This window comes from Pelmatolapia mariae, linkage group LG8, assembly GCF_036321145.2.
Source record: "Pelmatolapia mariae isolate MD_Pm_ZW linkage group LG8, Pm_UMD_F_2, whole genome shotgun sequence".
NCBI lineage: Eukaryota > Metazoa > Chordata > Actinopteri > Cichliformes > Cichlidae > Pelmatolapia > Pelmatolapia mariae.
In genome coordinates, this window is record NC_086234.1 from 22253788 (window position 1) to 22274451 (window position 20664).

The following is a 20664-nucleotide window of genomic DNA, read 5'->3' on the forward strand; positions in this document are numbered from 1 at the left end:
TGTTTTTACAGTTATTCTCCATTTCCATTGTTTTCCTTCTTCAAATATTATGTAAGATTTAAGATATAATGTTGACCCCCATTTGTATATTGTATTTGCAGGTAGTGACTTACCCAGGTCGTATCTTCACTACCCTTAATGCCTTTCTTGAGCTTTATCAATTATAAAACTGACCTTATTTGACACAGGAACCTTTCACTCCAGGATACATTGCGTAACTCTAGCACCAGTATCTTTAGCAGCACCTTGTATTACTACATCTACTTAGCTAGGCTGTTATTACCTTGCAGAAGCACTCAGGATAATGCGATTAGAGGTTTAATGTGGGATAAATCCTCTTATGAGTGTACTAACCAGAAACCTTGCAGCCAAAACAGTGCCATTTGACAGAAGACCTCTTTGGGGAAAGAGGTTTGGTTCAACAACGTGCGTTTTGTGTCTGCTCGCTTTTTTGTCAGGCTGAACTGGCAAAAAATGGCAAAGACTCTTGTTCTGGTTGCATCTCTGCTAATTTTGGGAAATGTTTTCTTTAGCCATGCCTCCTTTCCCCCCAGTGTCATCGTAGACATAGCAACAATCATCTTGAACAATTACTGCTCACCAGAGAAGCTGGTGGGGATGAAGGAGGCAATCGAAGCAGCCAGCAGCAACACAGGTATTCTCAACATGCCAGATGCCGAAACTCTGGCGAATGTCCTCAGCAGTGGGGTTCAGCACACAGTCAGTGACCCACGCCTGACAGTCTCCTATGAGCCAAACTACGTTCCTGCAGTTCCCCCAAAGTTGCCTCCCCTGCCCCCTGAGCAGCTCATCGCAGTCATCCAGAACTCCATGAAGCTTGACATCCTGGAGGGCAACATTGGCTATCTGAGGATTGATCACATCCTTGGAGAAGAGGCAGCTGAAAAGGTTGGTCCTTTGCTTCTAGACCTTGTCTGGAGTAAAATCTTGCCTACATCTGCCCTGATCTTTGACTTGCGCTACACTGGCAGTGGGGAAGTCACTGGGATCCCCTACATTGTGTCTTACTTCACCGAAGCTGAGCCTCTGATTCACATCGACAGCATTTATGACCGTCCCTCGAACACCACCACTCCATTTTTTACTATGCCGGATCTGCTTGGGCAGAGATATGGTGCAACTAAATCCATCATTGTCCTCACCAGCAAAAACACCAAGGGCATTGCCGAAGATGTTGCCTACTGTCTTCAGAATCTGAAAAGGGCCACCATTGTTGGTGAGAAGACAGCGGGAGGCTCGGTGAAAATTGATAAATTCAAAGTTGGTGATTCTGACTTCTATGTCACTGTACCAACTGCTAAGTCTATCAACCCCATTACTGGCTCCACTTGGGAGATCACAGGTGTCACCCCAGATGTGGAGGTAAATGCTGAGGATGCCCTTGCTACCGCTATCAAGATCATCAACCTCCGTGCCCAAGTTCCAGCAATCATTGAGGGATCAGCAACCCTGATTGCTGACAACTATGCCTTTGAAAATATTGGGGCAGATGTTGCAGCAAAGCTCAAAGAGCAGCTGGCAAGTGGCACATACAATATGGTTGTCTCCAAGCAGAGTTTGGAATCGAAGTTGTCTGCTGATCTGCAGACCCTTTCTGGGGACAAGAGCCTGAAGACCACCAGCAACACTCCAGCCCTACCACCTATGGTAAGACACTCAGACTTGTGTTTGTTATTTTGTTTCAGTTTGATGGACAAAAGTTCATGTAAAGCAAATGAACTGGTGAGCTATTTTAAAAAATAATGCATAGAAATACTGATCACAATTATGATACATGTTAAATTGGTGCCTGTTGCTTTCCACAGGATTATACCCCAGAAATGTACATTGAACTGATCAAAGTCTCCTTCCATACTGATGTATTTGAAAACAACATTGGCTATCTGCGTTTTGACATGTTTGGAGACTTTGAGGAGGTGAAGCCTATTGCCCAGGTTATTGTTGAACATGTCTGGAACAAAGTTCTCAACACTAATGCTTTGATCATTGACCTCAGGTGAGTAATATTACTCGACATGACAGTCCAAGTTTCTATTAAAAACGTTCCTTGTGTCTAAATCACTTATTAAAGCTGCTATAGCTCAACAGTCTAGCTCTTAATAAAGTGGATTTGATCATTATTGAAGGATGTAGAATGCTTTTTCCTCAAATCATCAGGTTGATGTCCAGAGATAGCCTAATGTGGGTTGACATCCATCAATTAAAAAAATCACAAATGACCATTAAATTTAACTAAGAATCAAACCTTTCCATGAATGAATTTGCAGGAACAATCTCGGGGGACCAACAACAGCTATCGCAGGCTTCTGCTCTTACTTTTTTGACGCGGACAAGCAGATTGTGTTGGACAAGCTTTATGACAGATCATCTGGAACCATCACAGAGCTCCAAACTCTGCAGGAACTCACCGGTAATTAAAAAAAATCCAGTCTGTGTATTTTTTTGAATATGTGCAATAGATTTCAGTAGAAGACAGATGTTTCAATAAGAATCTGGTAAAGATTCAAAACCAGAGCTGAAACGAGACGTTCATCTGGTATCCAGAAACTTGTCTCCAAATTGTTCCCATTGCTTCATTTATATATATTATTTATATATTCATTTACTTATATATATATATATATATATATATATATATATAGATAGATAGATAGATAGATAGATAGATAGATAGATATTTGCAAGTCTGATGAAACAGTAATGCACAGATTTATGAACAGACAAAAGGGCACCTTTGCTTTTTAAGACGAACAGACCAACTGGCCCTGTGCTGGAGGCTGTAACGCTTTCTGAATTTAATACCAGTCTTTCAAAGTTATCTGCAGGGCAGCTGTGGTTAGACTATATCAAACTATTTTCTCATCTGTGCCCTCACCTGGAACCCCACGATATAATCCAGCCTCTCTGGCATACAGTTATCCATATCCCTTTTCTACCAGCTTGTTATTATGCTCAAACTTAATCCTTTCCATTATCCAGAAATAACTTACTTCCCTTGTTTACTTGACTTTCATCCATATCTCTATCTACCTTTCTCCTATTCAGGTGTACGGTATGGCTCCAAGAAAAGCGTAATCATCCTGACCAGTGGAGCTACTGCTGGTGCTGCAGAAGAGTTTGTTTACATCATGAAGAAGCTGGGCCGCGCCATGATCATTGGCGAAACTACAGCTGGGGCGTCCCACCCACCCAAGACCTTCCAGGTCGGCGAGACCGATATCTTCCTCAGCATCCCCACTGTTCACTCCGACAATTCTGCAGGGCCAGCCTGGGAGGGAGCCGGCATTGCACCTCACATTCCCGTCCCAGCTGATGCTGCCCTCGACACTGCCAAGGGCATCTTCAACAAGCACCTTGCAGTTAAAGAAACCACGTCCTGAACAAAGTCATGGGGGACACAATCGCCTCTTTGTTTTGGCAGCCAAATAATCTCAAGAGTCTAGGCTTGTTTAAAAAGTGAACAATGTAGGTTTTGTGTAAAAAATAAAGTATAATCTGTTCTTCATAACTAAGCCTTTTTAGTCTGTTCTTAAAGTAGAGCAAAGTTTTCTGTAGTTTTCATTTCTGTCAAATATTACTGTGCTGAGGTGGTTGAGAATGAATGGCTCTGCCTATGCAGTTCTTTGTGAAGTTAGTGTTTGTCAAAGACGTCTGGAAAAAACATCAATAAAACTTTGTAAAATTGTAATTAGGAGCTCTGTATAATAATCAATTTGTTACTCTGATGAAGAAACCATCACATGTGATGTTCTTACTGTGGATACAACATGCATCGTTTTTCCACTATGTAGTGAACTTCGTGCCATGTGAACATTTCTGGGTTTTATCAGACACAATAAAAAACAAACTGAAATATATGACGGAGAGTGTTGTGCTCATCTTTTAAAGCATGACATAAGATAAAATGTTTTCGCATCACTACAAAAGTTATTTCATTATTTTAACAGTATATTCGGTTTATTTTGGTATAACATGTAGATTAAGGGAGAAAGAAGATTTTACTTGATGTGCAGATGATGTTAAATGGTAAATGGCCTGTATTTATATAGCGCTTTACTAGTCCCTAAGGACCCCAAAGCGCTTTACATATCCAGTCATCCACCCATTCACGCACACATTCACACACTGGTGATGGCAAGCTACGTTGTAGCCACAGCCACCCTGGGGCGCACTGACAGAGGCGAGGCTGCCGGACACTGGCGCCACCGGTCCCTCTGACCACCACCAGTAGGCAACGGGTGAAGTGTCTTGCCCAAGGACACAACGACCGAGACTGTCCAAGCCGGGGCTCGAACCGGCAACCTTCCGATTACAAGGCGAACGCCCAACTCTTGAGCCACGATCGCCCATGTTCAGTAGGTAGAGTGGTGGCCCCATGATCGGAAGATCAGGGGTTCGAATCCAGTGAACGGCTACCCCGAGGTACCCCTGAGCAAGGTACTGTCCCTACACACTGCTCCCTGGGCGCTAGGTTGGTGGCTGCCCACTGCTTCACTGAGTGAATGGGCTAACTGCAGAGAGGAGTTTCCCCACGGGGATCAATAAGTATACATTACATGATGTTTAGCTCTGCAGAGCAATGCGCATTTAGTTTAAGGGATGATGCGCAGTTTTTCAGATGGTGGGTTTTTTTTCCTCAGTGATAATTCAGTTGGGAAGATTACACCATGTTATGCGAGAAACTGAAGAACTATGTTTGCCTTGGATAGATAAGTGAGCACATGTTTTGAGCCTGGGGCCACGGGATTAATGGGAACAGGGAGAGTGTCCGAGTGATGCAACAAGGCTGCTGTTTACTTTTCAGGAATCTATTTTTCTGCCTGGTTTTTGTACAAGTGACAGCATAATAGATCACAGCAAATATGGCTTTGGAAGAGGAAATATGAAAAGAGCCAGAAAACTAGGACTTTTTCCTGGCAATTACTACAAAATATCAGTGGAAAAAGTAAGCTGAAAGAACAAAACAACTAGATTAGATTTTGTCAGATTTTGTTAGCTACAAACCACTCAGCCTGAGCTGTCCTTCTGATGTACTCATTTCTAACTCTGTCCATTCTGGTCACTCTTAGCATCTCCAGCTTGGCCTCGTGTATTTTGGTCAGTACCACCATCACCAAACCATACATGTCGCAAATCACTCCTGACACTTGTTTTGACCCACTCCACCCTGCCTGCATGCTCTTCTTCACTTCTCTCATGCACTGTCAGTTGATTTGGATGGTTGATCCCAGGTATTTACACTCATCTACCTTCACTAACTCTACTCCTTTCAGCTTCACAGTTACATCTCTCTTCCTGTTTTCTGTCCTGTTTCTATTAACTGTCATTTCTCCTTTCTTTCAGCTGTTATCTGTTCAAGATGTTATCAGGCTAGCAGCTGATTTTGTCAGTCTTTCCTGGCATACACTGTGATTCACTGTGAAAAGTAGCATCTGTGCTACTTTAAGGAAATGTCATCTTTAACCATGCCTTATTTCCCCACAGCATGATTCAAAAGTGTCAAAAACCCCTTTGGTCATATTGGTATTTTGGAGCCACAAATGACCATATTTGATCATAGAGCGAATGATTACCTATTAGCTAATGAAAGCTCAGATGACAAGATGCATTCAAGCTCCAAAACTCAAAGAAAAGCTAAACAGGTGATTTATTCAAAACAAAACAAAACAAAGCAAAACACTCATTTAAAAATAGGACACCATAATTTCTAATTAAGTCATCATTTAAGTGTATTTATGGCTGTTCAAAATAGTTGTATACCTATTTCTAAAAACATATTTTACAAGAAAGAGATTACCTCATGTGCTTGATCTATGACAGCACTCACACTTCATGTGAGGGTTTGCTTTACCCTTTAAATGTGCCCTTCACCATATCTGCCACACTCATTACAGTCTTTGCTTCACTGAGTTGTAATTACAGTGGATATTGCTGCTTATAGTTAACCATCAGCAGCATGCTGAAAGTAAACAAACAAATGAGGACAAAGTGCTAAAATGCTAGGCTCGATAAATAAACGCGCTGGTGTGGCTTGAGGACGCAGTGCCACAGTGAAGTTCATATACCTTGTATAATTGTAATGATATAAATTGTTGTCACCCATGCGCCGGTCTGCCACGTGAGGGAGGCGCAAAATGGGATCTTGACCCATTTTTTTTTCTTTTTTTTTTGCCTCCCTTCCTCTCTCCTCCTCAAGATGAAATTTGAAACCTGGGCCATTTCAGCCAAGTCTGTCCCCCGGGCTCTCAGTTCCTCCGGCTTCAAACACAGCTCTGCATCACCCAGCTCCATTTGGCTTCTTTAGAACTAAATCACTTTTGACACACTGACAGGAAAATATTATCCGTTTTTACGAACCACCCATTCAATTAACTTTTTTTTTTTGCAGTTTTTTTTTCTTTTCTCTTTCTTTTTTTTTTAGCCTGTCAGTTGCATGTGGATTCAAAACTATCCGAAAAAGAGCCTGAAGACCACCAGCATTTTTTTAAAAAAAATAATAATAATAATAATAAACCTCTCTGAGTCAAAACACTTCTCCTGCTGCAATCAGGCCGGGATGCGGGTGGTCCTGATTGTACACTGATCTCAAAATAGTTGAATCATCACCGGCATCCTTTCTTTTGTCTCGGTAGCATCCCTGCCTCTCCACTTAGAGTATTGTTTGTGGGATGTAAAGACCCACTGAAGTACTTTGGTTTGTTTTGGCATTTTTTCCCTCTCCATAAAGGAATTACGCTGTTTCGCCGGGAGGAGAGATTATGGCAAGATTTTTGTTGAACATGAGTCTCGTTTTGGTTTTGTTCGGATTATTTTTGCTCTCTTTTCCATCTGCAAGAGCCGAGCCGGGGCTGCTGGATGAAGAGGAGGAGGAGGAGAGCTCCTGCCAGGGTGCTTTTGACCTGTATTTCGTGCTTGATAAGTAAGTGGAGGTTGTTAGCAATACACCATAAATAAGCTAAGTTTTTGTTGTTGTCAGAGTTTTTTATTATTATTATTTTATTTTAATATTCTTTTGAAGCGTGTCATTCTCTAAGTGTGAACAAACTAGCCGCCGCTGTTTTAAGAAAAGGGGAATGATAGAAAAGTTTAACTTTTGACATTAAAAAAAAGACTGAAAAAAGAAAAAAAGTTCGGCTCGAGAGCTTGCATTAGCCGATTAGCATCTGCGCGTGTGTGCGCGCGCGCGTGATGACGTTGGAGAGGAGGCTGACTGTCAGAGTTCAGGCTGCTGAATAAGCGAAAACACCGAGTGGGGTTTTGGAAGCAAATCCCGCGATATATGTCGGCTTAAATTGTTTAACCCTCGTCTTCTATATCTGGCAATTCACTTTTTATAAAGAAATAAAACTTTTTTAGCAGTTTCCTTTATTCCCATCCATTCTGAAGGGATTTTTTTAATGTGACTGCTCACCGTTCGCTCTTTCATTTCCACTCTGTACGCCCACATAGGAAAAATGTTGTGGTTAAGTGACATCTTTGAACTGGACTTCAGCAGCTGGGGAGAAAATAAAATGTCAGAGAAACTTCTGGAGTGCCTGCCCTCTCTCTTGCTCGCTATTTTCTAACATGTCATTTTTTCTGCATTTACTTTGAAGACATGAACATGACTGTGATTCAGTTATATTCAGTTTATTTTAGAGCACAAATGGTGCAAATGTTGTGGAGAATCTGTTTAAAGCAGTGATGCTGCTCTCATGTTTTGACTGCCAGCAGTTATCTTGAGATAATCTTACTTTGATTAAAAAAACATTTAATTAGCACCTACAATCTAATTTGCGAACATGAACCAGTGCCAGAAATGGGAGGGGAAAGAAGAGGAGACAGGAAACAACAACATTTATGGAGAATGTGGTATTAATTTGGTGAAGGAAATGTTGCACACAGCACCTTTTTTTTTTTTTTTTTGGTGGGGAGGGGGTGCTTCATGCGGGATTTACAGCATCTCTGTCGCCATTGGCTTTTTCCAGAGGGGAAAAAAAGACTCCATATGTAAAGACGGTAAAAGGGTCTTCCTATGTCCATTGAAGTTTACAGAATCTTAGTAAGGCTTAGTTCTTTCCTGGAACTCAGTCCCAAGAAAACACATGCAAAGACACACACACACACATACACACACACACGCAAAACACAGGACTGCTTCCCAGATGTGGACGGCTGTGTTCGTCTTGTGCTGTGAGGTAAACACTGACACATGCTGCAAATAAAGAATCTGCTCATTTTTTTCAGTGTGTCTGATGCTATTGTTAGCACTCTTGCGTGCTGCGGTGCCCACTCCAAGGTTGACTAACAAGTCATCATTTGCGGACTTCAAACGAGAGGAAGCTCATTAGAGACCGGTGTCGGTCTCCTACAGCCGTCGCTCACCACCGATCCCTGAGGCCTCAGCTGGCTTTATGAGACACAGTCTCAACCCTGTGCCCTGGTTTATCTTAATGAAAGGTGAAATCATTTAGCTTATTAATACATAAGCGCTGTAGTCATTCTCGTTTTTTAAAATATGTGAGGCAACACTGGGTGCAAGGTTGTGTGTTTCATTCTTTTTGAAGTGTTAAGTTGCTTTATAGTAAGCTTAAGCCAGATTCACAGATTTCAACTCTGTTGTTTTTCACTTTTTAAAGATCAGTTTTAAAGCCTAAAGCTGTGCTAGTGGAGCTCTGAGGCTCTAGTTAAGCAGAGCCATACTTTGAGTTAAATCCTCACAAAGACATTGCTAACATGTTGGTGTTTAGCAAGTAAATGTTAATGTTTATACCCTCAGATCAGTCGGATACTGGCTCATTTTCCAATTCATACTAAACACACAGTACAGTTTAGGTTCCTCTGTTTCAGTCCTCACCATCGTGATGGACAGACTAACCACCTGATCGATCGACTGCCGATCATATTGGTAGTTTGTAGAAAATTCGATGGATCAGTTTAAATGTAGAAAAAGGAATGCATGCTGTAAGTGGAGTTTATTGCAGACTTGAGCATATGATGTCATGTCATGGCTCAAAGTTGTGAGACGTTGCTTGTTTAGACATCTGGGTAGCTGCACTCTGATGACAAGGTGGCTAATGGCTGCATGGCAGTCAGCTGAATTTGAAACATCTGGGACAGTGTTTGGAAAAAGTGGTTGCTGTAGCAATATACCTTATTTTAAAATGGTATGTGCTGTGAAGATCTATATGTGAAATTCTCTAGTCACCAGTCACAGCCTGAAATCTGGTAAATATAGATGCTGGGTCTCATTTTAAGCCCCCAAATCACACACATGTCTAAGTTCTACTTTAATACAAAGGCCATTACATCTAATATAATACAGATGGTTGTGTAAATGGATGCCTTCCAACACATATGATGGTAAGATTTACAGTATACATATGTAGAAAACAAAGGGTGTCCAGATAAAATGTTATGAAAGAAGAGTACTCGCTGACAAAAACTAAAAATTGTATTAGTAAATAAAAGTTATTAAAAAAGGTTTTTAGGCACAGTAACCATCCACAGTTAATAATGTGACATCATATCCGTTTGTTGTGGTGTATTGTTTATGGTCCTCAAGTTAACGCAGAAACAAGACTAAGAAGTGTACGAGCAGCTCTGCGAGGCTGTGCTGAGAAACATTGCTAACACGTCACTGTAAGCATGCTGACATGCTGCCAAAACGCAACGTGTTTTTATCAGCTATTAGCAAAAAAAAGAAGAAGTTTAGTGAAATAAAGGTCAGCGATATGGCATCATCAAACTCGTGCTAATTCTACAGAAGTCAGTGTATTAATCTTCGTTCATCTCTATACTGGGCCCCTGGCTGTGGACAGCCAACCCTGGGCTGTTCGTGGCACAGTCATTTTCTAAGTAAACTGCGCGTGTACACTACCAGTCAAAAGTTTGGACACACCTTCTCATTTTATGGTTTTTCTTTATTTTCATGACTATTTACATTGTAGATTCTCACTGAAGGCATCAAAACTATGAATGAACACATATGGAATTATGTAGTAAACAGAAAAGTGTGAAATAACCCAAAAAAACATGTTTTATATTGTAGATTCTTCAAAGTAGCCACCCTCTTTGCACACTCTTGGCATTCCCTTGATGAGCTTCATGAGGTCGTCACCTTAAATGGTTTTCCAACAGTCTTGAAGAGTTCCCAGAGATGCTGAGCACTTGTTGGTGCTTTTGCCTTCACTCTGCGGTCCATCTCATCCCAAACCATCTCGATTGGGTTTAGGTCAGGTGACTCTGGAGGCCAGGCCACCTGGCACAGCACTCCAGGACTCTCCTTCTTGGTCAAATAGCCCTTAAACGGCCTCGGATAATAATAAAGGATTTAGATTTAGGCTTTTGAATAGCAATAAATCTCATAGGATGATAGGGTCCCAAGACCAATACTAACATGTCCTGACCTACAGGCTTAGGCTTACAAACAGTGTGCAAACTAAACTAAGCCAGCCAACAGATGATGTCCCGACTTTCCAAACAGGACGTTATGAATTTATCATTTAAGTTAGCTTGGTGCACTGTGCATGATGTTCCTAAAATCATGAAGCCTTTTAACCTCTGTGATAATATGCTGCATATCTTTAAGTCCTATATAGCTGCAGGTTTGCATACTTTGTGCATTTGCTGATTCAGACCGGGTGGGACGCAGCTTGCTGTTTTATATGGAACACATTGCCTGAGGAATGGTTTTGGGTGTGTTCATAGCAGATAAAGGAATTCACATATAGGGTACATGTTAATGTTCAACCTCAAAATGAAGTTTGCATTTCTTTTGATGGGTGGGCGCAGATTCAAATATGGTAAATCAACAGTATCCTGTGATAGAATTTACGCAAAAATACATTACAGCAGTGTTATGCAGTACTAGTCCTTTTTTCCACATCCTCTTTCCATTTTACAGTATTAATTTTATAGACTACAGATGGGGAAACACACTATTCAGTTTATTAATTGTGTTAAAAAAAATAACAGTTTATCTGTTATTTTCTCATCAAGTCTTGTCGTTGTTTTTGCAAAATGTTTCTCTTGTCTTTTAATGTAGTCACAAGTTAGCGCTCCGGCTGGGCGTTGGGTCATGCTTCCGGAATCCAGACGAGTCAGTGGAAAACCTTAAGTGCAGCTGCAGTCTGTGAATACATTTCAAATGTCTGAATACGTTCTCGCTGTGGAATGATACCCACTCTGTGTTTTGCTGTCTGGGGCTTTTTATAAAATGTTGCTGTGACGTTTACAGCAAGGAGAAATGCCTGTTGACATGATATTGTGTTATCTCTCATTCAAGAATTTGGGTTGCAAAAACAAGACTGGGGGAATAAAAAGTAGATATACTGTATCTCATTCTAGCTCTAATATTTGATGCAGGACTTGTTGATTCAGTGACAGAAAGAAGAGCATGCTTTGAAGAATACATAATATTCATCAGCTTGTTACTTAGTATCAAACCTAACGATTCCTCTCGGTTTTGGAATACACAAGCAGCGTTAGCTCAGCAATCACGCAGTAAAGACTCTGACTTCTGCAGTGGCTGTAAAAGTAGGTTAGTGGTTTTAAACAAACAAATCCTTGTTCCCACTCAGTTAAGTTGGTGCGGCATCATTGGCTGCAGGCTGGGGTGGTGTGGGTAGGCCCAGTTGGAATGGTAGATGGACTCCTTAGTGGAGTTTTTTTGTTGTTTGTTTTTTGGGGGGGATTGTTTTTTCATCTTCAACACTTTGAACCACGAGAAGAACGTCGCACCACTAAGCTTTAAGATGTAGGGAGCTTTTTCCCACATGCATGCTGCCCCCTGGTGATTGCATTTAATTTTTATTTCTCTATTTTTTGCATTTGGTAACTGATTGCAAGTTGTTGCAGCAGCCAGCTGGTTGCCCAGAGATGCATGTGTGCAACACTTTCAACCTCTGGGCAACCACTTTCCATCACTAGGCACAGACCAGCTGATAGGAGGCAACCTATTTACAAATTAATCACGGTTCATATCAGACTGACTGCAATCACACTCAAGCAGATTGGAGGTTTATATAATTGCCAATTAATTTCTAAACATGGAGAGATTGCCAACAACTGTGGGAGTAAGCCAGAGAACCCACACTAGACAGTGAAAATATGCAAACTCCACACAGAAAAGTCCCATTCTGGTTTTAAATCCAGGACCTTCTTGCCGTGAGGCAATGATGCTAACCACCACACAGCTGTACTTCCCATTCCAGCTGGTTGTATCCAGAATACTTCAGTAGCTGCGTCAATGTTTGCAATGGAATTTGTGTTTTAGAGTTACTTCTTGGAATTTGAGTGTAAATAGTTAATGTGAATGTTCTGTTTAATTTGAATTTCTGTCAAAGCAGATGGCAACATATTTGCAACAGACGGGAACAGATTTGTGGTTTTCTCCAATTTCACAGTATTATCACAAACAATTCCGTACTCGACCCCATTCATTAGCAAACTGATAGAAGACGAGATTGCAAGTTTATTGCACATGGTCTCTATAATTTTGGTGATACTGTGGTCGGCAACCACTGTTTTCTCCACTGCGACTGCAACGTTGAGCAATTTTATTATTACTTAGCCAACTGGTGGTAATAGAGCAACCAATTGATGCAACAATAAAATTATTTTAACTTTTTTCCCTTAATTTAATTTGTTGTTAGGAAATGAGCCTTTTCTAGATCATGTATGTTAATGGTCAAATAGCTGTTAAGGTCTGTTTCGGTTTCCACCAGCTCCAAAGCTAATCGTCAAACTTGTCACTAAATTTGTGTGTCATCTGGTGCTATATAGGTACTTTACATCAGGCTTATTGCTTTCTTCACATGGCTGGTGAGAGCAGTGAAGCAAAATAGCCATACACCCAGAGAGGTGAGCTGAGAGATGCTACAACACTTAATAAACTTAATAAAGTGCAGAGCTGTGTGTTAATTATCTGGGTTTGGTGAAAACCTGAAATATTCTCCAAAGCAGCTTTAAACTGGTATTTTCTTACATAATGATAATCGTGTTGCAGTGTGTCATTTACCCCAATTAACCCTTGAAAGCTCTGAGCTTTTCAGCTCATTATACTAATTAGCAAATATTAGCAGTCTATCACTCTAAACTGAAATGGCAAGTATCTCTTACAAAGAGATGACTGAAAAGTAAAAAATCATGCGTGTGTCAAGACTGTTCAGTGGCTGGAAATAAAAAGAAAGCCAGTGAACATAGAAGGTCATAAACACTTCAAGTTCTTTGTGCTGTTGATGCCCTACCCTGCTTGTTCTGTCTCCTCTACAATGTTTTTCTTCTTGTCTTTCTTCTGCCCCTCCCCTCCTGCTGAACTTTGTGCTTTCGAGATATACACACAGTCTCTGAGTAATTTTCTGCAGGTCCACTCACTGCGAAATCTGCCCAGTCAGCAGAAAAAGACATTACTGAGAATGATTAAAGATGTTTTTATTCTTCAGGGCTACTCAAACCCATGGGGGACTTCAACCCACAAGTCACAGTGTGTTTAGCATCAGTGACTAGTAATGATGCATAGTACCTCCCTTTGTGCTTTTAGCAATTTTGAAAACTCAAGGCTGCTACAAATAATCATACATGTGCATAATGTTGCAGAAGATAAGATATTCCCAATACTGTATAATGCACAATAGCTTGGTCTAAGGGCTGAATGTAAACTCAGACTGTTGAAAACCTGAATGTAGCACCTATGATGTGACTCAGCTGCAGAGACAAAAGAAAGCAGGACCGACTGATTGTAAATTCAGCAATCTAACCTGAAACTATACGTCTTAAAACATTAGAAAAATAGATATTAGAAAAATAGATATTGTCACATTTGATCTTCTGTATTAACAAGGAAATTGAGTTTACTTCTACTGAAAATCAGATGGAATTGCACCACAAGTAATTTGGATGTTTGAATGCTTCATTCTAGCGTGTCTGAAGCACTGCTCCCTGAGATCTCACTTTAGTTTGGACAAAGAGCTTAAATGTGTCTCTTACCCGACATTCTTCTTCTTCATTTCCTGTCCTTGCATCTAAAATTATTAGACAAACAATTCAAGAAAACCCCTACAGGTTCCCTACAGGACAACGTAAAAGCAACCATTGCTGCACTTGAGAGCAAAGCTGCAAAAGCCACTGTGAAACGGCAGAGGCCTTTTAGCTGTATTTTCATTATAAACCTACACAAAACCTACATTAAACACCTTTTCCTCCATCTGATTTATCTGCAATATGTTCATCAGATTATAGTACATTCAATGTTCTTTTAATGTCAAATTATACAGTGTTATGTAATTGGCTGCCACAGTATTTTTCATGTTAAGCTAAGCATGCTTACTCTGTTTTTTTAATGGATTACAGTGTTTTTCCAGGAGTGGTCTTAAATCTGGCAAAACAATTGAAAACTAGCTATTTAGCGACAAAGATCTACAGTCTCTGTAAAACAGAGAACTGCACAGTGACTAAACAGACTGTTTACTTGTTGCTTCGGTCTTCTAGTGGCCATGCTGGCTCAGACAGACCAAAGCAGGTCAGAAACTTGGCCTTGGAGTTGAACTAAATCACTGAATCACTGGCATGTTTTCTTGCAGTTCGATATGAGCAACAGGTTTTTCCCATTATCTCACTCCCACAGTTGAATTGACTGATAAAGCTCTTCATCTTTCCCTTGCTCTGTCCTTCCTTTTCTTTTGCTTCTTTGTTTCTCGGCTCTCAGATGGCTTACAACAAGACACATGGTTTTCATCTCATTAGTACAGAGAAAACACTGTCACTCAGCTATGACAAGTTGCTATGACACAACTTCACACCGCCGTTGAGCTTCATCACTTAGTCGGCAATCTGTGGCCGGCCCTCACCTTTCTGAACTTTTGCTTTCTGAGTCCAGACCGCACACTGCTAAACTTCGGCGTTCAACTCAGGTCATTAAAATTAGATCAAGGGATTGTGGTGGGAATAAGACACCGTATAAAATGGTGTCATCAAGAATCAGAGAATGAAAAGGACCACTTCCTCTCCCAGCACTGTTTGGACAGGTGAGTGAAACTGCAAGCTAGGCCTCAATCCCACGACTGTAGCCACCTCAGACAATCACAACTGCTCCAAGGCAAACATGAGCCACAGTGGTCCAGAAGCACAGATAAGCAGCTAAAAACCAAACGTGGATGTCCTCAGATTCACCCTCGTGTTAAGCAAATACTCAAGAATGATCCCCACACTTCGTCACAAGTATTAGCTGCAAATTTCACCAGACTTTTTATTCTTTCTCCCCTCCTCTGTTGCTATAATGGAACAATTTGCACAAGAAACTGGCTGCTGCCTTTCCTTCAGGTTTGAACCCGTCTGCATGTGTATGTGGGACTCTTTCTGTTTGCGCTGCACTTTTTATTGAACTAAATGCTACAGTCTACCTCAGACCTTTTTTTTCTTCTTATTTGGGGAGAATTTTGTTTAGCTTGTAAGGTCTTGTCCTCTTTCTCTGCTCAGTCAGCCTCCCAGGAATGTAAGCCTTGATGTGGGGGGAGCAAGTCATGTCATCAGAACTGCAAAAACACAGAGAAAACGCTTAGAAGAGGCTTTTTTCCCCGGTTGACCAGCATTTGTAACCATTCCGAGTTAAAGGGTAAAACCACTCAGAGTTACATAATACATAGATATGATAGTGCGGAGGCGTTTTGGCTTCATTTGAGCAATCAATTGGTTTGTTTTTCTAGCATTTGCTCTTGATAAGGTTTTTGTATGAGTCAAAGAAGTTCTGATAAACCACGCTGACAATATTTGAAATTTCTGTGCAGTAGCTGTAAAATAAGTCTTGAGCTTTGTAAGTCAGACATGTCAGCGTTTCTCGTGGGCAGCTGTACTGGCCTCTTGGATATATTAAATGAGCAGTGGAAGTATTATTTCCTACTTTAAACAGAAATTATATAAAACAAATACATCTAACAAAGCATTTAATGAAGGCTTAGAGTCTGGTTTGGCACGATAAAAAGTCTTGAATGACTGAGGCATGATGGGAAACTCCCTGGTATTCCCTGGCTCTATCCTCCCCCAAATCCTGGCCAAATTCAATAATTACCCCTCTGCTTCCAAGCAATAATACAAAAACACCAGGGGTTAAAACCTCTTTGACATGCTATTGCAGGAAAATAACATTAGTCACAATTCATTTCCATTTCAAGCCTTGGCCATGCAACTGGCACTGTTTTCAAAAACACCCAACTCCTATAAGAAAGGCTAAGTTGGTTCCTGCAAGTTTAGCTATCCATGTAATACAAATACAAATACACATGAGTATTATCAGCTTAAAGCATGAGAAACCTGCTTGCAAGGAATGGTTGATTCACCTTGTTGTGTCTAGAGGTCTCAGACAGCTATTTGGACCATTAGTGTCCAAGGAACTCATTCAGCTAGAAAGTAGAATAACAGAGTGGGTGTTTAGTCTGTTTCCCATTTTCTCCCATCACAAGGATATGAACTTCCACTTTAAGCATATGACATGCCTTTGTGTTTCGTCTCTTTCTTAGAGAACTGCACGGATGAATGCAGGTGAATAAGTTGAATTAAAAATGGTGTTGCTGTTCTGTCCCATACAAAGATTGAAACAAACAAACAAAAAAAAACGTACTCATATCAGTACTGAAAATAACACTGAATAATTCCTGCTTCATCCTCTTCCAATTTTACCACCATCAGTTGGCTCACTTACAAGGTGTTATCTCTCTGGCTTCTTCCCTAGCTACTGACTGGTTACTTTATGCCCAAAACTCTCTCCCCTAATGATCGCTCTTAATAAAATCGCCCCACAACACACATGGTGTCTGGCTAGAGGAAATGAAGGCAGCTCCGCAGGGTATCATTTTATGATAGTTCACTTTTATGGAGGATCACCACGGTCTGTTTCCTCATCCTCAAGGGCCACATTAATGATACAGGAGTTTGCTAAATCATACTCCCGTTCCTGCCGCAAATGACTATTACCACACATATTTTTGTTACAAAATAATCCATATTCATAACAAAATTAGGTTTTACATTTATCCCTCTGAGGATCACTAACAAATGGCGTATTAGATTAACTATTTCTTGCTAATGAGTATGATAGGATGCTTGTTATGTTTGGCAGCTCAGGAATGAAAGTCATATTACTTTAATTAAATAAATTAAATCAGTACTTTTATTGCAAGTAAATGACACACAGTAAAGGCACTGCTAACAGGTTGAGCAGTTGTGTTTTGCCTGGCATATATACAGCTTGTTCTTCATGTTGTGGAGCTAATGACTAGACCCCCTGTCATTTTTGGCTAGCGAAGCTCTTATCTTCTTGTATGAGTACTCTAGCATGTGAAGGTTAGAGTCTAACTGATACAGTAGATAAATTATGAAGTTATTTTTTATGTTTTAATTTTCTTATTTTTATTTGAACAGCTACAGTCACTTACTATGATATCAAACAGAGTCATATTTCTCACATTTTTCTTGATATAACATTTTTTTTTAAATGTGCCATCCGTTGTGCTTTTCCCTTTTTCTGTTTTCTAGATCTGGCAGTGTGAAGGATCACTGGAATGAAATCTATGAGTTTGTGAAGAACTTAGCAGAAAAATTTAAAAGGTAAGAGACACGTAATGAGCGTGTGTGAACAGACACAATTAAGCCAACAGATTTGCATAGATAAATGGGATAATATAGGTGATATACACCGTATAGTGCAAGATCAACATTTGGAACCAACATTGTCAGTCTTCAAACAGCATGTTGCCTCGTATTCGACTTCCTGGAACCCAGAGATATAAATTACTGAAGAGAAAAGCACATTTTACAGAGTAGTCACTCTGGTAAAGTGAAAAAATCTGTCCTTACAGCTACAGCTTGCCATATGCTAAGTCACTCAGTATCCGGGCTGATGATTCACTCAGTCTCCAGTAGTTGTGTCAGTGACTACAGGCTAAAATGTATGTATGTATGTGAGCTGGCTTGGTTTGATGGACTGTCTTTAGTTTAAAGTTCCTTTTCCTCCAAATGTCTCTAAGATCTCTCTCATCTCTCTTTATAGATGCAGATATTGCATCTATAATTTCAAAATTTAAATATCATTCTTAAAATATGGCATATATTTAAAAGCAAGAAGTTTCAATAAATAGCCAGCTTTCAGCCAGACTGAAAGGCTTTTTCCCCACACGATTTGAAGGCCACAACACCTGGAGCTTTGTGGCCTAGTCATAGCAAAGAACAGCTCCTCCTCAAAGCTGTAGTTTTTTAACAACTATGCAAAAAGTTTTAAACAATCCAAATCTGTCCTAACTTACTGTCTCAAACAAGCAACACACATTCTTGCTTCAAATAGTTCAAGTGTGTGTAATTCCTTTCACCAGTAAACAGAACTTTTCCACATCTGAAGATTCAGCAATGCAGCCTCAATATCAACATTTATGTCACTGTCACGCAACAAAGGGTTCAAATCCTGCACACTGGAACAACTTCATGTCATATGGCTTCTTTGTGTGCTCTAAACAAATAACCAATCTCAAGCTAGAAACACAGATTGCTGGAGTGAATCAGTTAAGTCGTTTGTCTCCAGTAAGATATCTGTTGAAGAAAAGAGAAGAAAGAAAAGTCATGAATACGAAGAGTTATTTTATGTTTTCTAGGAAAATTGTTATATTGTTTGTGTTTTATTGTTATTACTTAGAATAACTGTTTCTGATCAATCTCAGATGACATAGAAATGTTTGTATTGCTCACACAGGCTGTTGTCCTTAGTGGACGAATACTAATATCTTTACTTCCTGGTCACTCTTTTGGGTGAACCGTTAATAATATGTGTGATGCTTTATTTGCTCTTTCTTTTTACCATTTATAGTCCTATGCTGAGGATGTCCTTCATAACATTTTCCTCAAGAGCGTCCATCATTTTGAAACTGACGGAAAACAGGTGAATTAATTTCTCTTATATAACCTTACAATGAATACAACCATTTAATACAACCTTTTAATGTCAGTATTTAGACACAGCTAACATTAGCTGAGTGTTTTCGTTTTGTAGCACGAAGTGATCTCATGCAACAGTAAACTTAATCGACTGCATCAGAATCAATGCAGATAAAACTGAAAATTGGCCCATGTCACTGTGGAACTGTCACAGAATAACATTTGTTAAATAAGAGACAAGAATGAGAATGAGAGCACTGATAATCGCTATTGTGTAAAACAAGTTTCATTTCTAACAGAAGTAGCTATAGCTTAGAATAGAATAGAATAGAATAGAATAATCCTTAAGTAGTGAAACTATTCAGATATTTTGCTTAGTTAAACATGTGAATACATTATAAATGTGTTTTGTGTCCTTCTTGGATAATAAGCCAAAAAGTTCAAAATTTTGCATCAATTAGAGGTACGTTTCACTCGTTGGGTGCAATAGGTCAAAATCCCGGACAAGCCCCCAAATATGTCATTGTCAATAAATTCACAGCTCAAAGGAACACAACACATAAGAACCAACGATTTTAATGCAGTTAAAAAAAATTCTTAAATGCAAATATTGAATACATGTAAGCAAGATGGGATCCCCCAGAAGCTAATATTAGTAAATTAAACTAATAAAGACAAAACTGAAAACAGGAGTGCTAGGAAGTCCCAAGTGAGTCAGTAATTAATAAGCAAAAATGTAAACAGCAACTGATGCAAAATACTGGTGCTCTGAGAATCCCCGGAGCACTATTTCCTTTGGCTTGGTGTGCAGGTGTCTTGTTGTGTTTTAAAAGTATTTTTGAGAAAAAGTTCTGAACCAGTTTTGTGTCTACACATAACTTTTAAGCTGTATCTATAGGCACTTTGTTATTAGCATCTTATTATTTGTTCTCATTTCCTTAGTTGAATCTACAAGAAATTGGCAAAGATAACATAGTTTAGTGGATAAATAGTATATAAAATAGTATTTTTGCACTAAGAGTGGGATACCCACCAATTAGCTGAATCACCTTGGCATACTCTGCAGAGATATGCCAAGGTGATTCAGCTAATTGCTGGGAATCACATTGCTCTACATACATACAAAGGCTGAGGTATGCCAAATTATACAAGAACTGGACTGAAAATTAGTGGCAACAGGTCTATATACTGTATTTCCATAACCAAAAAAGTTTAATCAGTACTATAGGTTAGCTTCCAGAAATGCACAGGTAGGACAGGAATCCAATTTTGCTTTGTTACTTTCTGCAGAGTCGACATCACGAAGGGTTTGAACGCACTGAACAGAGAGGTTCCCGGTGGAGATACCTTCATGCACCTCGGATTACAGCTTGTGAGTGTGTGCTGTAATGTGTAACATTTTTACACTGCAAAATCAGTCTGTTAAGTACAGAGCTACTCAAGGCTCCTTCTATTACCTGTTTAAATCTGAAATGTGCTGTGTCTTTATTTAAAGGCAAATCAGCAGATAAGGAAAGAGAACTTTGGTAAGCATTAATAAACATAATTATCTCATTTTTTGGGCAACAATGGAGCACATGGTGAAGTTACAACACAGGCGTATATGATTTGCAGGTACTGCCAGCGTGATTATTGCTCTGACTGATGGAGAGCTACATGAGCATCAGCTTAGAGATGCACAACATCAGGTAACAAATTCACACTAACACTGATTTTCCAGATGACTCTGGTTAGATCTCAGTAACA

General features: G+C 39.9%; 2 protein-coding genes across 2 annotated transcripts in view; both read left to right on the forward strand.

Annotated features, from left to right (window-relative positions):
• The first annotated feature begins 354 nt into the window (after positions 1-354).
• LOC134632767 (retinol-binding protein 3-like) lies at positions 355-3878 on the forward strand. Its single transcript, XM_063481553.1, has 4 exons — positions 355-1668; positions 1827-2017; positions 2289-2431; positions 3067-3878. The coding sequence occupies exons 1-4, from the start codon at positions 475-477 to the stop codon at positions 3399-3401; spliced, it is 1863 nt and encodes a 620-aa protein (XP_063337623.1). The 5' UTR covers positions 355-474; the 3' UTR covers positions 3402-3878.
• A 2084-nt stretch (positions 3879-5962) lies between these two features.
• Positions 5963-20664, forward strand: part of antxr1c (ANTXR cell adhesion molecule 1c) — a 37457-nt gene continuing 22755 nt past the window's right edge. The window contains exons 1-6 of the mRNA XM_063481554.1: positions 5963-6940; positions 17530-17601; positions 18851-18922; positions 20209-20290; positions 20414-20444; positions 20533-20606. Of these exons, the coding sequence (XP_063337624.1) occupies positions 6780-6940; positions 17530-17601; positions 18851-18922; positions 20209-20290; positions 20414-20444; positions 20533-20606 (492 nt within the window). The 5' untranslated portion in view covers positions 5963-6779. The remainder of the gene's footprint in view (positions 6941-17529; positions 17602-18850; positions 18923-20208; positions 20291-20413; positions 20445-20532; positions 20607-20664) is intronic.